Raw genomic sequence first — 11,991 nt, 5'->3', positions numbered from 1 at the left:
CCAACTGATGAATGATGCCATTAATCACATAGCTATATGCCACCCCAGTACTTTATTTTAAGACTCCTAAAGAGAATCTAATGAAAGTGCTAAAAAGAAGACTAAAGTTCCTGCAGCAAAGTGTTGTATAAACATCCCGAATCACTTAAGTTACATGTCCACCAGAAACTTTTCCCTTAAAGCACTGTATTCTGTTCATTATAATGCTGCTAGTTAACAGTGAGGAACTAGGTAGACACAGAGAGTTAAACTATGCCTCACTGCAGCCAGGTGTCGATCAATCATTTCACTGTTTGGTCAAAAAGTTAGTTGTTACATTTGTTATAAGTGTGAACGTCCTATTGTTTTTTTTTTTTTTGTTTGTTTTTTTTATATTTTGGGTCACTACATTTGGGTAGGACAAGGGGAAATCTAAATGATCTGGGGAAACTTTTGTTAGGTTTGGGTAAACATGAGTAGAGCCTTTAGTGAAAGGTGTAAGGCTTTGTAACAATGATGTGAGGTTACACAGAATCAGACTTAATGTTCTGTTTAAATGAGTACTTATGCTACTATTTGCTTTGCGATCATGTGTCACACTAATGTTCTATGCATGTCTTCCTCTTATCAGGGTTCCCACACAGGTTTTGAAGTTCTATAACGTTGTAGGAAAATGTCAGTAATTTCTGTGGAAAACAGCTGCATATTTGGGTTTAAGACCCAGTTCAATTTTAAATTGTGATTTCTAACTGAACAGGCCGAAAAACCGGAAAGCGTGGTAAACGTGGAATTTGGAAGCTGTAGATGTATAGGAACCCTGCTACAATGTCTGGAGATTTGATGGCTTTCATTCACTATGGGGTCAGCAGTGGAACACGCAGACTAATTAACAATCTTTGGGTAAAGTGGTGCTGGTTTGTCCTGAGTGACTAGATACTGACAGAGGAACACTTAAATGCACATAGAAGTGTGCACATAACGCTGCTACTACAATTGTATGATATATGACATTGGCTTTTGTGCACTGTACCAGAACATTGCCTGTACTCAATAATGAGCACCGAGAGACTTTCACCATAAGAGAGGAAGGGCGTTTCGGCCAAGAGCATATTTTAAGTCCATAGTCTAATTCAGAGGAATTAGAGAGCAGGGGGGGGGTGCTTCCTAGTGAGGTGAACACCTATTCACTGTTGTTAGATTCTTATCCAAACAGATATTTTTAAATCAGTGGCGACCTCAGAGTATTTGGGTTGCCATTCGTAATGCTGGGTATGTCATATTTTACATGTCTGTCTGACAGCACTGTCAACAGCCAGTAAAACTTTAAATAATCGATAATTTTGTTTTCAGCTGGCAGGCAGACAGTGAAAACATTGTTAGCAAATTATTTTCCCCCAGATGGCATCTGCGCAGATTCAAATAATCCTAAACCTGAACTCAACCTGACACTGCTGGCCCCATCCGTCCTCTCGTTAGAGTCTACTTTGATCCGAACAAGCCATACCATCTTATGCTAGATGTGCCACTGTCTTTTAGAAGAATAAAGCCTTGCATAGAATAGCATATAACATAGCAATGAAGTATGCCTCTAACATGTATTACCCTGGCATGTTCCAGATAGCCAGCAAAGGAGGGGTTCACGTGGAGAGGAGGAGCTTACTGCTAGTTACTCATTCCATGAACATCTCTCGTTCGGTCTTCTCTTTCGCTCTATAAAAGAAGTGCAATTGTACCTTGTGTTTTTTATATATTCTACTTACAGTACCCTCAAATAGCTCTTTAAGGACAAAGCTGAGCAAACAAACGAGCTGCTAAATTCTCAGTCTCTCACAGCTTGTATTCTGTGGTCTGCTGGATGCTGGCTTTGAGTGCTTGTATCTCAAATAACACCATAAAAGCAAGTGAAGGGTTTTGTTGCAAAATGAGATGCTACTTGAAAAAAAAAAAAGCATTACCTCCACTTTCAAATGACTGATAGAACAAAATACAAACAGATTACATTGCTTGTTTTTAAGAGCAGGATAATATGTAACATAAATCCTTTGTCGACAAAATGATAACTCTTGTTTAAGCTGGATCCTCTGTTTAGTGATTCAGAGGTGCACTCTCTAAAGCCGTCTGTTTTGAGCAACAGTTGCTGTCTTTTATAGTTATGTAATACTGCAGAGGCTTACTTTGATTGACAGTAAAATAGCTGTGAGGCTGATGTATGGAAGACCGAAGGTGCCACAAATTGAAACCTGCTCCACATGTCAAAGAGCAGCGCAACTGAAAACATTCCTGGCTAAGAGATCAAAAAATAGTCCTTAAAGAGTTGAGGGTTATGTAAGATGTTTGTGATATTTAAATCAAATTACCACTAACACATATATACACGACTACTACTACCAGTATGTCTATACTATTTTGCATGTATTGAGATGTCGTGAATATGACACCACATATATTCTGACGAAATTGCCTTTCACCAAACTGGTACAACAAAGAGGAAATTATTGCATTTATTTTACATATCTGCTTAGAATTTGAATTACCTCGAAACAGCAAATTGTATTTTTGTAAGACTGTGAATTGAACATTCTAGATGCAAGCAAAATGTCTCTCCTCGCACAAGCTACAAAAGGCAAAAGCAGATGCAATTTTTTTTGTAGAAAAAAAAAACTCAAAGAGAATCTGATTGGTTGTGAGATGTCAGGTTTCTCTGATCCAGCAGTGCCTTGGCTATAGCTAAGAAAAAGCAGAGATTAAAGCTGCATTCAGAGCTCCATCCTTCTCCCTGTCACAGGGGGAGGAGGTGTTGTCAGGCAAGGATCCGTCCTTCAGCAGTGTTGGTGAAAGGAATCCATGGAGTCATTCTTTGAAGCAATGTGTTTTAACCAAGCCAGAGGGTAAAGTAGATGAGCTCACACAGGGGAAGGCCACTGGAGGGCTAAGGACGATTCAGGTATTCTTGCAAACTAACCAAAAAGATGTTGGAATACAGGCCGGGCATCACAGTTCTGAGACTTAAAAGTTATTTATTTTCACAGTGGTACATTTCTTGGTGGTTTATTTTAGTTTATTATATGAGTAACAGACCAAATACAGTTGATTTATTTAATGAAAATGTAAAGACACTAGAAGGAAAACCGCACTTTTTTCCATAATCCTTTAAAATCAATAATATCTAAAATAATGGGAAATGGAAATGTGTCTCTCTTTAAGCTCAGTCCTAGATGGGATACAAAGCCTACATGTTTTGTATCAGAGTAAAGACAAAAAAAACAAAAACAAGGGTTGAGTTTGTGACTAAAGTTGGGTCGCCCCTACTTATTGCACATTGGGGGACCAAAGAGCCCTCCACATGCCTCTCAGTGTGACTGCTACACAACTCTCTGGCAGACTGAGCACCCTGGTGTCTTCATCCTGTATGTGGGGGCTAGCAATTTTGTAGCTGAAGTTATAGGACAAAAACAAAGTTTGGTGTTAATTGGTTTTATGGTGAAGTGGAGGAAATGTGATGTTCTCGTACTGCAATGTGATAACGCAGTGTGAGGGGGTTTTGTTCTTTTTCTAGTTTTGAGATTGGCTCCACTGTTCAAAGGGGCCAACAATGTGGAATGTATGCGCTTCTTGAAGAAGTTGGTATTTTTATGGTATTTTTGTGCTTATTGGAGAAAGGCGGCTTGGAAATGGATTTTTAACTGACCAAATATTTCTCAGCCCTCAGGGGACTGATTAATTGTTTGGGCTGTTCTGTCCTATCAAGGTTAAAAAGGAATCACAGGCTCTTCACCCAACAGTCCTCACAGACAGGGAGAGGAGGTTTCTCAGGTGTACTTATTATTTCCGTACCTGAGATTACATATTTGCCCCATCAAACCCAAGTGTTATAGAAGATGATGGGGGTGAAATTGTGGTTAAAATCTTCTGTCTGTAGCCAAATACTGGCTGGCTGCACAGCCGTGTGTATATATTAAAAAAAAAAAAAAAAAAGGATGTTACTCGTGTCAAGCAACACTAACGATTGAAGTTAGGAGGAGTTTGATGTCATGATGGCAGACTTAGATCTGGGAAAAAAAGCAAAGGGCTCATTTCTTATCCCCTATATACAGGCCGTCCAAAGTACAAGGAAAAAAATAACTTCTTATGGTCTATTGTGAGAAGATGGAAAAAAAAAGAGAAAAAAAACTTACTTCAAAAGTGCCAATCTGACTTCCACAATTTGTTTTGATTATGTTCACAGAATGTGAGCAATCCGAATTGCATTTGCACTGAACTACTGTAACTTCTGTTTTTTTCCTGTGACTGATGCTTTTATAATCTAATTGTTGTATTTATTGCACCTCGTAATCCATTAAATATTTATATGGTTGATCAGTGTTTCTTCTTTTATCACTTAACGCAACATTCAGTCATTTAAATTTCACTCGAAAGTGTAAATTCTGTGGCCGTACTTTGGTTATGTGGTAGGTGTTTCGCTCGCAGATGTCAGCAGACGCACATGCAGCCAGTTCAGCATAGTAGTGGGTTTGTCACTTGGTGAGACGAATTTGGTTCACTCTGTGCATCCAAACCCTGTATCAGCACCGACAGAGGAGGCGGGGAGGTAGACTAAACAGAAAATGTCTGCAGAGCTTGTGTGTGTTTTATGGCTCGGCTATTAACGCACAAAGAGAAATGGCAGCTGAAAGTGCTGAGAGAATGTTAGGAATCCTGCCCCACATGCATGGAGCAAAGTTTTAGCCCTCCATTTCCTGATGCCGAGTGTGTGTGTGTGTTTGTGTCTGTGTGTGTTTTAAAAGAAAGGAAGATAAAGTCTGTGTGTGTTTGTGTGCGTGTCCTTGTATTGTTGCCAGGCAGATACGGTCCTCCACATGGCTAACCTCTGACATCAGCGTTTCCTTGCCTCTCTCCTGTCACCACTGCGTCGCCAGTTTCTCCCCTGCGACTCAAGGCAAGACCCCCCCCCACCCACCCACCCTACCCAGATGCACTTAAACACACTCTACCATATCACTTCCACCATTAACTGCCCTTTTTCTCCTCCCCGCCCTGCTATTGTTGTATTTTTACTGAGGCAGTGAGCTCAGGCTATTTGTGGGCTATTATGACAGCCACATGTAAACACTCATCACTCTCACCGGCGTCTGCCAAAGCCCGCTGAGTGGGCCTAGGTCACTGCAACAATAGTGTCATATACAGTGCTGGTTTTGTTCACTTTTGCTGGACTGTGGGGCAATAAATCCTGCCGTCATGAAGGTTATAATGTCCGGTTTTTGTTGAAACTGTTTTAGAGAGGTGCTGGTACAGCTGCATGACCATTTTGGAGGTGAACCTGATTAAAGTAGGAAAGTAGGATGTGGTTTAAGGCGCCTTAACCCTTAGGCCAGCAGGACAACCCGTAACAACATTTTACATTTTAGCAATTTAAAGCTATACTTGGAACCCAAACAAATGTTTAAAGATAATGGATGGGCCTCTATTACCTGGTTAATACTGTTGCTGTGAAAAATAAAATTGCAATGTTGTTGTGCAACCGTGACTGTTGAAAGAAAAAAAAAAAGAGAGAAAAAAAACTTACTTCAAAAGTGCCAATCTGACTTCCACAATTTGTTTTGATTATGTTCACAGAATGTGAGCAATCCGAATTGCATTTGCACTGAACTACTGTAACTTCTGTTTTTTTCCTGTGACTGATGCTTTTATAATCTAATTGTTGTATTTATTGCACCTCGTAATCCATTAAATATTTATATGGTTGATCAGTGTTTCTTCTTTTATCACTTAACGCAACATTCAGTCATTTAAATTTCACTCGAAAGTGTAAATTCTGTGGCCGTACTTTGGTTATGTGGTAGGTGTTTCGCTCGCAGATGTCAGCAGACGCACATGCAGCCAGTTCAGCATAGTAGTGGGTTTGTCACTTGGTGAGACGAATTTGGTTCACTCTGTGCATCCAAACCCTGTATCAGCACCGACAGAGGAGGCGGGGAGGTAGACTAAACAGAAAATGTCTGCAGAGCTTGTGTGTGTTTTATGGCTCGGCTATTAACGCACAAAGAGAAATGGCAGCTGAAAGTGCTGAGAGAATGTTAGGAATCCTGCCCCACATGCATGGAGCAAAGTTTTAGCCCTCCATTTCCTGATGCCGAGTGTGTGTGTGTTTGTGTCTGTGTGTGTTTTAAAAGAAAGGAAGATAAAGTCTGTGTGTGTTTGTGTGCGTGTCCTTGTATTGTTGCCAGGCAGATACGGTCCTCCACATGGCTAACCTCTGACATCAGCGTTTCCTTGCCTCTCTCCTGTCACCACTGCGTCGCCAGTTTCTCCCCTGCGACTCAAGGCAAGACCCCCCCCACCCACCCACCCTACCCAGATACACTTAAACACACTCTACCATATCACTTCCACCATTAACTGCCCTTTTTCTCCTCCCCGCCCTGCTATTGTTGTATTTTTACTGAGGCAGTGAGCTCAGGCTATTTGTGGGCTATTATGACAGCCACATGTAAACACTCATCACTCTCACCGGCGTCTGCCAAAGCCCGCTGAGTGGGCCTAGGTCACTGCAACAATAGTGTCATATACAGTGCTGGTTTTGTTCACTTTTGCTGGACTGTGGGGCAATAAATCCTGCCGTCATGAAGGTTATAATGTCCGGTTTTTGTTGAAACTGTTTTAGAGAGGTGCTGGTACAGCTGCATGACCATTTTGGAGGTGAACCTGATTAAAGTAGGAAAGTAGGATGTGGTTTAAGGCGCCTTAACCCTTAGGCCAGCAGGACAACCCGTAACAACATTTTACATTTTAGCAATTTAAAGCTATACTTGGAACCCAAACAAATGTTTAAAGATAATGGATAAGTTACCTGGTTAATACTGTTACCTGGTTAATACTGTTACTGTGAAAAATAAAATTGCAATGTTGTTGTGCAACCGTGACTGTTGAAAGAAAAAAAAAAAAGAAAAGTCCTCCAGATTTAGATATTGTTTTCATCGTATATTTTTATTGCACGCCTTTTGACAACCATCATTTCCTAATGCAAATTTACTCGCACATAACATAATAATAAGCAACAAATGCACTCTTGATCAGTATGATATCATGGCTTAGCACCACAGCTGAGCACCGTTTTAAATCTTGAAAGGTTTTTTAATACTGAATACTACCTGGTTCAAATAATAGCTTTCAGAAGCTCCCCAAAAAATGCCAGGTACGCTTGGTATTGCATTTGTATCACTTCATTGCTACAGTTTCACACATTCACAGGATCAAAAATAATTTTCATACACCTTTGTTACGACTGGCAGTAACCTGGCTCCCTCTGTAATATGTTGATGCAGTTACACCTGAAAGATAATGGCTCACAGTTTGGATTATTTGCAAATATTTTCAACCCCAGTCTGATTCGCATTAGTCCATATCACTAACTTCATTAGGCAGTGAACAGCGATATTCAGAGAACTATCCATCTGGTCTCCGCCAGCCTTTTGATTTCACACTTCTCTCTCCAACTGCTTGATGTCAAAAGTCATCAAAACAGCCATGTCACTGGACTCCCCCGAGGAGGCGGCCAATTTCAATTGTCGGAGACCGTTTCCACTGAAAACCTCCCCCTCCCAGACTCTGCTCTTGTTCAGTTTCAGATCAGTTCGCGCCTCTCCCACCACGCTCACCCTCTGGGCCGCGGGGATCCTCACCCTGAAGCGGACCCAGGTGAGGGGCTCCAGCAGGCCCACACGAGGCTCAAAAAGCACACAGCCCTTCCTCCAGGCTGAGTAGACGCAGGGGAACGGAGGCCCCGGCTGATCGCAGCTGTTCCTCAGAACAAAGTCACACATGGGGTTGAAATCTCCACCGGGGGCGATCCTGGCATACAGGCCCAGCCGATACACCCCAGCATCAGGTAGGCTGACACTCACCGTCACCTTGCTATCTGTGTATGTGCAGAAGAGGTGGCGTGAAAGCGGAAAGGCGGCTGTGTTGTTCTCTTCTCTGCCGAGCACAGTGTGAAGCTCAAGGTCCCGCTGGTTGTGGAAGGTGATGTTGCACTTGCCGTGCTGCGTGCTCACCAACGCCATTGTATGGCTGAATTTGGACAGCCCCGCCTCTGATGTTCGGGTCCCCGGACCGCACACCGAGCCTAAGTTAGGAGGGAAGAGCTCATCCAGTCCGACTACCTTCCCTTTGCAGTGCAACAGGAAGTTTGCAGCATTCTGGACCTTGACTTCTGTTTTCTCATAGTCCCGCACAAACACTGACAGGCGGTAGAAGCCACGCAAGGGGCACAGGATGTGGCAGGTCAGAACATCAGGTTGAATCTGAGTAGCCAGGCAGCGCTTGGCTACAGCAGCGTCCAGCTCCGGGTGGACCAGTTCACACAGGACCATCAGAGGCCTGGACGTCTTCAACGCTAGCTCAAAGACGCCTTCTTCCACTTCAGTAACCTCACTACCCAGGCTGCTGCCTGCAATGCCCAGAGATCCTGCAACAGGCTGCAGGCCCCAAGACAAAAAGGGGTTTTCTGGGATCTCCTCCATGGCCCGGGGCGTCTGACACTCGACTGTGAAGGAGCAGACCCAAATCAGAGGTGTGATGGCTGCTTCAGGTCTAGCAAACACCTTCACGTCATATGTGCCGCTTGCAGGAGGCAGGAGCTGCAGCTTCATGCTACGATGGGAGACCGTTAGGAGGCCGAAGGAAGAGCTACTGGATTCTTTCTGCTCTGAAGCTCCACAGTGGAGGAGGTCCTGGTGCTGTGTGATCTCATAGGTAAAAGTGGCAGGTCTGGAGAAGCCGAGGGACACGTTTGCCTCGCCTCCATCTACGGAGGAAATCAAAAGGGGAATTTTAAAATAAAAGCAATTATTTTTTTTATTTTCAAAATAGTAAAATCCGTTTCTTTCTCTGGAAAGAGAAAAATGACACTGATTGGAAACGTGTTGGCAAAATTCTAATTTCCTAAACTGAAACTGTTTTACAAGTGTCTTAAACAATAACAAGCACTTTCTCAGTCTTGGACAAAACCTAAATGATATTTAAATAATCTAATTTTCAAAACAATTTTGAAAAGGAGGACTGATACATCTGCACTCCCGAGTAAAATCCGAGAAACGGAGGGTGGACCTGTGACGATGTGAAAGTGATGAGGCTGAATCAGCCTGAGCCCCATGGTGAAGAAGGCTGAGGTCTTGAAGACCCTCCTTTCAAACTCCTCTAGGGGTATGGGTGTGTCCAGGAGCTGCCACTTCTCTTCATCGGGGAAGTGCGAATCAATGAACTCCTCTGGGTCCGTTAGGAAATAGAAATCATCGAACCTTGGAGGCAACAGATGGAGACAGCAGACTGGTTTGACACTCAACTCGCTGCCGGTCTTTGGTGTGTGAAAATAAAAGATCAAACTGACAAATTTCTCACAATTGCAATGATGTTGTGCTTTCATAGATTTGTTTGCGATGAAAATAAAAAAGATGATAAACGCTCAGATTTGGCTTCAAATTCCCATTTTGGACTGATTTCACAGAAAAATTTCCTTCTAAAATGATATCATCACTGAACGATGAACACGATGGAATTGTGCCTCCCTTTTCAAACCTTTTGACGAAGCTTTCATGTTCGATATCTACACGTCCTGCTCCCCAACAGGCGTCCAAGAGGAACCACTGTCCTCCTAGAAGCACAGCGTTCCACAGGTGATCGGATTTCACATTCCTGAGGCTCTGGCCCGGACGGTACCCGATGCCCTTACTGTGGCCTGGCACTTCTTGGCACCCGATGCCTACTTCTCTGTAAATACAAACCAAACAGGGCATTCACTGCCTTTTTGTTTTATTTCACATGTCCTTAACGTGAAGCTCAGGTTGCTGTTTTGCTGTAGGGCTTTAATTCAGTCCATTCAGTGCACATTATTTATACTGGAAATGTCTAGCTCGAATGCACAAGGGATCAGGGAAGCAGAATGCAGCACAATATTGGAAAGAAGAATGGGAATAGAAAGAGCACTTACTGTGTTTGAGCGTATACTCAAGTCTCTAGATGACTGAAAAACCCGAATAACAATGTATTGCTGTATGTTTCTCTTGGTATACAGTAAGTTCATGTGACTGTATTTTTATATTTTCCACAGTGGAAAAAAAATGAATGATGAAAATCTCACCGAGGCAAAAGAAGGCAAACCAACACAGTAACAAAAGCGCTTTCAGAAGAATTCAGAATGAATGCTGTGTGAGATATTGTATGGAAGGGGGCATTGTAGTGTTGAACACATACTGTAGATGACAAACAGACAGTTATCACCCAACTCTTCTGTTCCCAATCTGCAGGTTATTTGAGCATCTTTTAGCTCATTAGTTTAGTTTTCTGGCTCAATAACTTCAGGTGTAAATAGGACATCTGCTCTTTTTTTTTTTTTTTTTTCCAGCTGCAGCTGAAATAAGGTCTCAGCTGCGGCTGGCAGTAGACCCACTGTATACTACCTGCTCAGCAGACAGACAAAGTTAGTAACTAGCTGGTGAACACGGTGGAGCATTTAGCAGCTTTAGAGCCAGATGTTTCCCTCAAGTATTGGTTGGACACCTAAACAGAGCTAAACAAAAAGTGAATATCAAACTTATAGTTGTGAGCATGTGTCTTTGGTCAATGTCCAATTACAATTGAATAGTAATTATAATAATTATGATAACAATTATAATACATTACAGTAATAAATATAATAATGGATGTATAAAACAATGTCAAATAAATTTATAATATGTTAGCCATAACAACTGAATAAGGCAATAATATGTCAGTGTTGTGTTTATAGCTTTTTCTGCTGCCACCAAGTGACCAAAAACAATAATTAATGCAGTTTTTACCAGCAGAAACTTTCTAATTTAACTTGCAAATTGAAATCAGTCTCGGCGGAAACTATGTCTGCCTTTATTTTTTTTCAAAATACCAACATGGAAGTTCTGTAAGTTTCTAACACAAGGAGTAGCAGCCGACAATGGGTGAAAAATAAAGCTGCCTGGAAAATAGTAACAGCCCTACTCAGTTGTTTGGTTTGGAAAATGGTCACCAGTAATTTAAAGTATAGATGATTTGTAGTGGTTTTGGAACGGCTACTTTCCCTAGTGTTTTTAGTGTATTTTATTTAAAGATCTAAAGTTTGCAGCTTTGCTGTGTTTACCTGCACATCTCTGTACAGAGGTTGGAGTAGCCGCAGCACACACCCCGACCGGCCGCTATCACCTCCTCTGGGGAGCTCAACTTCTCCGTGCGGCCAAGGTAGCCGTTCACGTCGTACTCTATGAAGACAACATTCCTTTTATTCCAAAACAAGGTATAAATAGGACATCTGCTCTTTAACACAAATAGACTACCAATCCGAAAATCCATAATTGCATATTACAGAATGCTAGGGTTTATATGCAAGTATATATAGTTCCGTAAACCCACCGATGTTGTGGCACAGCCAGACCCAGATGGCACGAAGCCTCTCCAGCTCATTTCTGGCCCCTCGTGTGATGCTCTTTACTATCATCTTCACATCATATACACACTTTTCCTTCAGCTGCAACACGCCACACACACACACACACACACACACAAAGACATTCACTGTTAGATTAACAGTTTTTATAGGTAATTAAAGTATTCAAAGATAGAGTCTTCATGTTGTCACATTCAGCCAGAATCAAAAACTTTATGTAGACCACTGCCACAGATTTTATTTTTATTTTTTTTGGCCCCAATCATCTTACAGCATCCTCCTATTTGCCAGCCTTCTTTAGTATCATTCAGTGTATTGAACAAACCGGGTTACCGTCCATACTCAAGGATGTGAGTGCTACCTGAGAGCCGTGGTATTTGTTATGGTTTTGTTGCAGTAGATGAGTAGATGTTATCATTCCTCAATGCTTTTCCGGCAGAGCTCAGGAACACAAAGACCCAGTCTGTTGTGGTTTTGTTTTTGTTGCTTTTATTTGGCTTTGGCTCCGTTTTATCCTGCTGCAGATGTCCTCCTATTTGGGTTGCATTTCCAGACTAATC

At 42.1% G+C, this 11,991-nt stretch overlaps 1 protein-coding gene across 1 annotated transcript in view; it reads right to left on the bottom strand.

The window, feature by feature from the left end:
- Positions 1-6,965: 6,965 nt before the first annotated feature.
- Positions 6,966-11,991, bottom strand: part of ky (kyphoscoliosis peptidase) — a 6,943-nt gene continuing 1,917 nt past the window's right edge. The window contains exons 3-7 of the mRNA XM_040136458.1: positions 11,398-11,512; positions 11,129-11,246; positions 9,553-9,744; positions 9,085-9,275; positions 6,966-8,782 (exon numbers count right to left, since the gene is read on the bottom strand). Of these exons, the coding sequence (XP_039992392.1) occupies positions 7,455-8,782; positions 9,085-9,275; positions 9,553-9,744; positions 11,129-11,246; positions 11,398-11,512 (1,944 nt within the window). The 3' untranslated portion in view covers positions 6,966-7,454. The remainder of the gene's footprint in view (positions 8,783-9,084; positions 9,276-9,552; positions 9,745-11,128; positions 11,247-11,397; positions 11,513-11,991) is intronic.

This window comes from Xiphias gladius, chromosome 10 (genome assembly GCF_016859285.1).
Source record: "Xiphias gladius isolate SHS-SW01 ecotype Sanya breed wild chromosome 10, ASM1685928v1, whole genome shotgun sequence".
Lineage (NCBI taxonomy): Eukaryota > Metazoa > Chordata > Actinopteri > Istiophoriformes > Xiphiidae > Xiphias > Xiphias gladius.
This window is presented reverse-complemented; position numbering and strand designations above follow the sequence as displayed.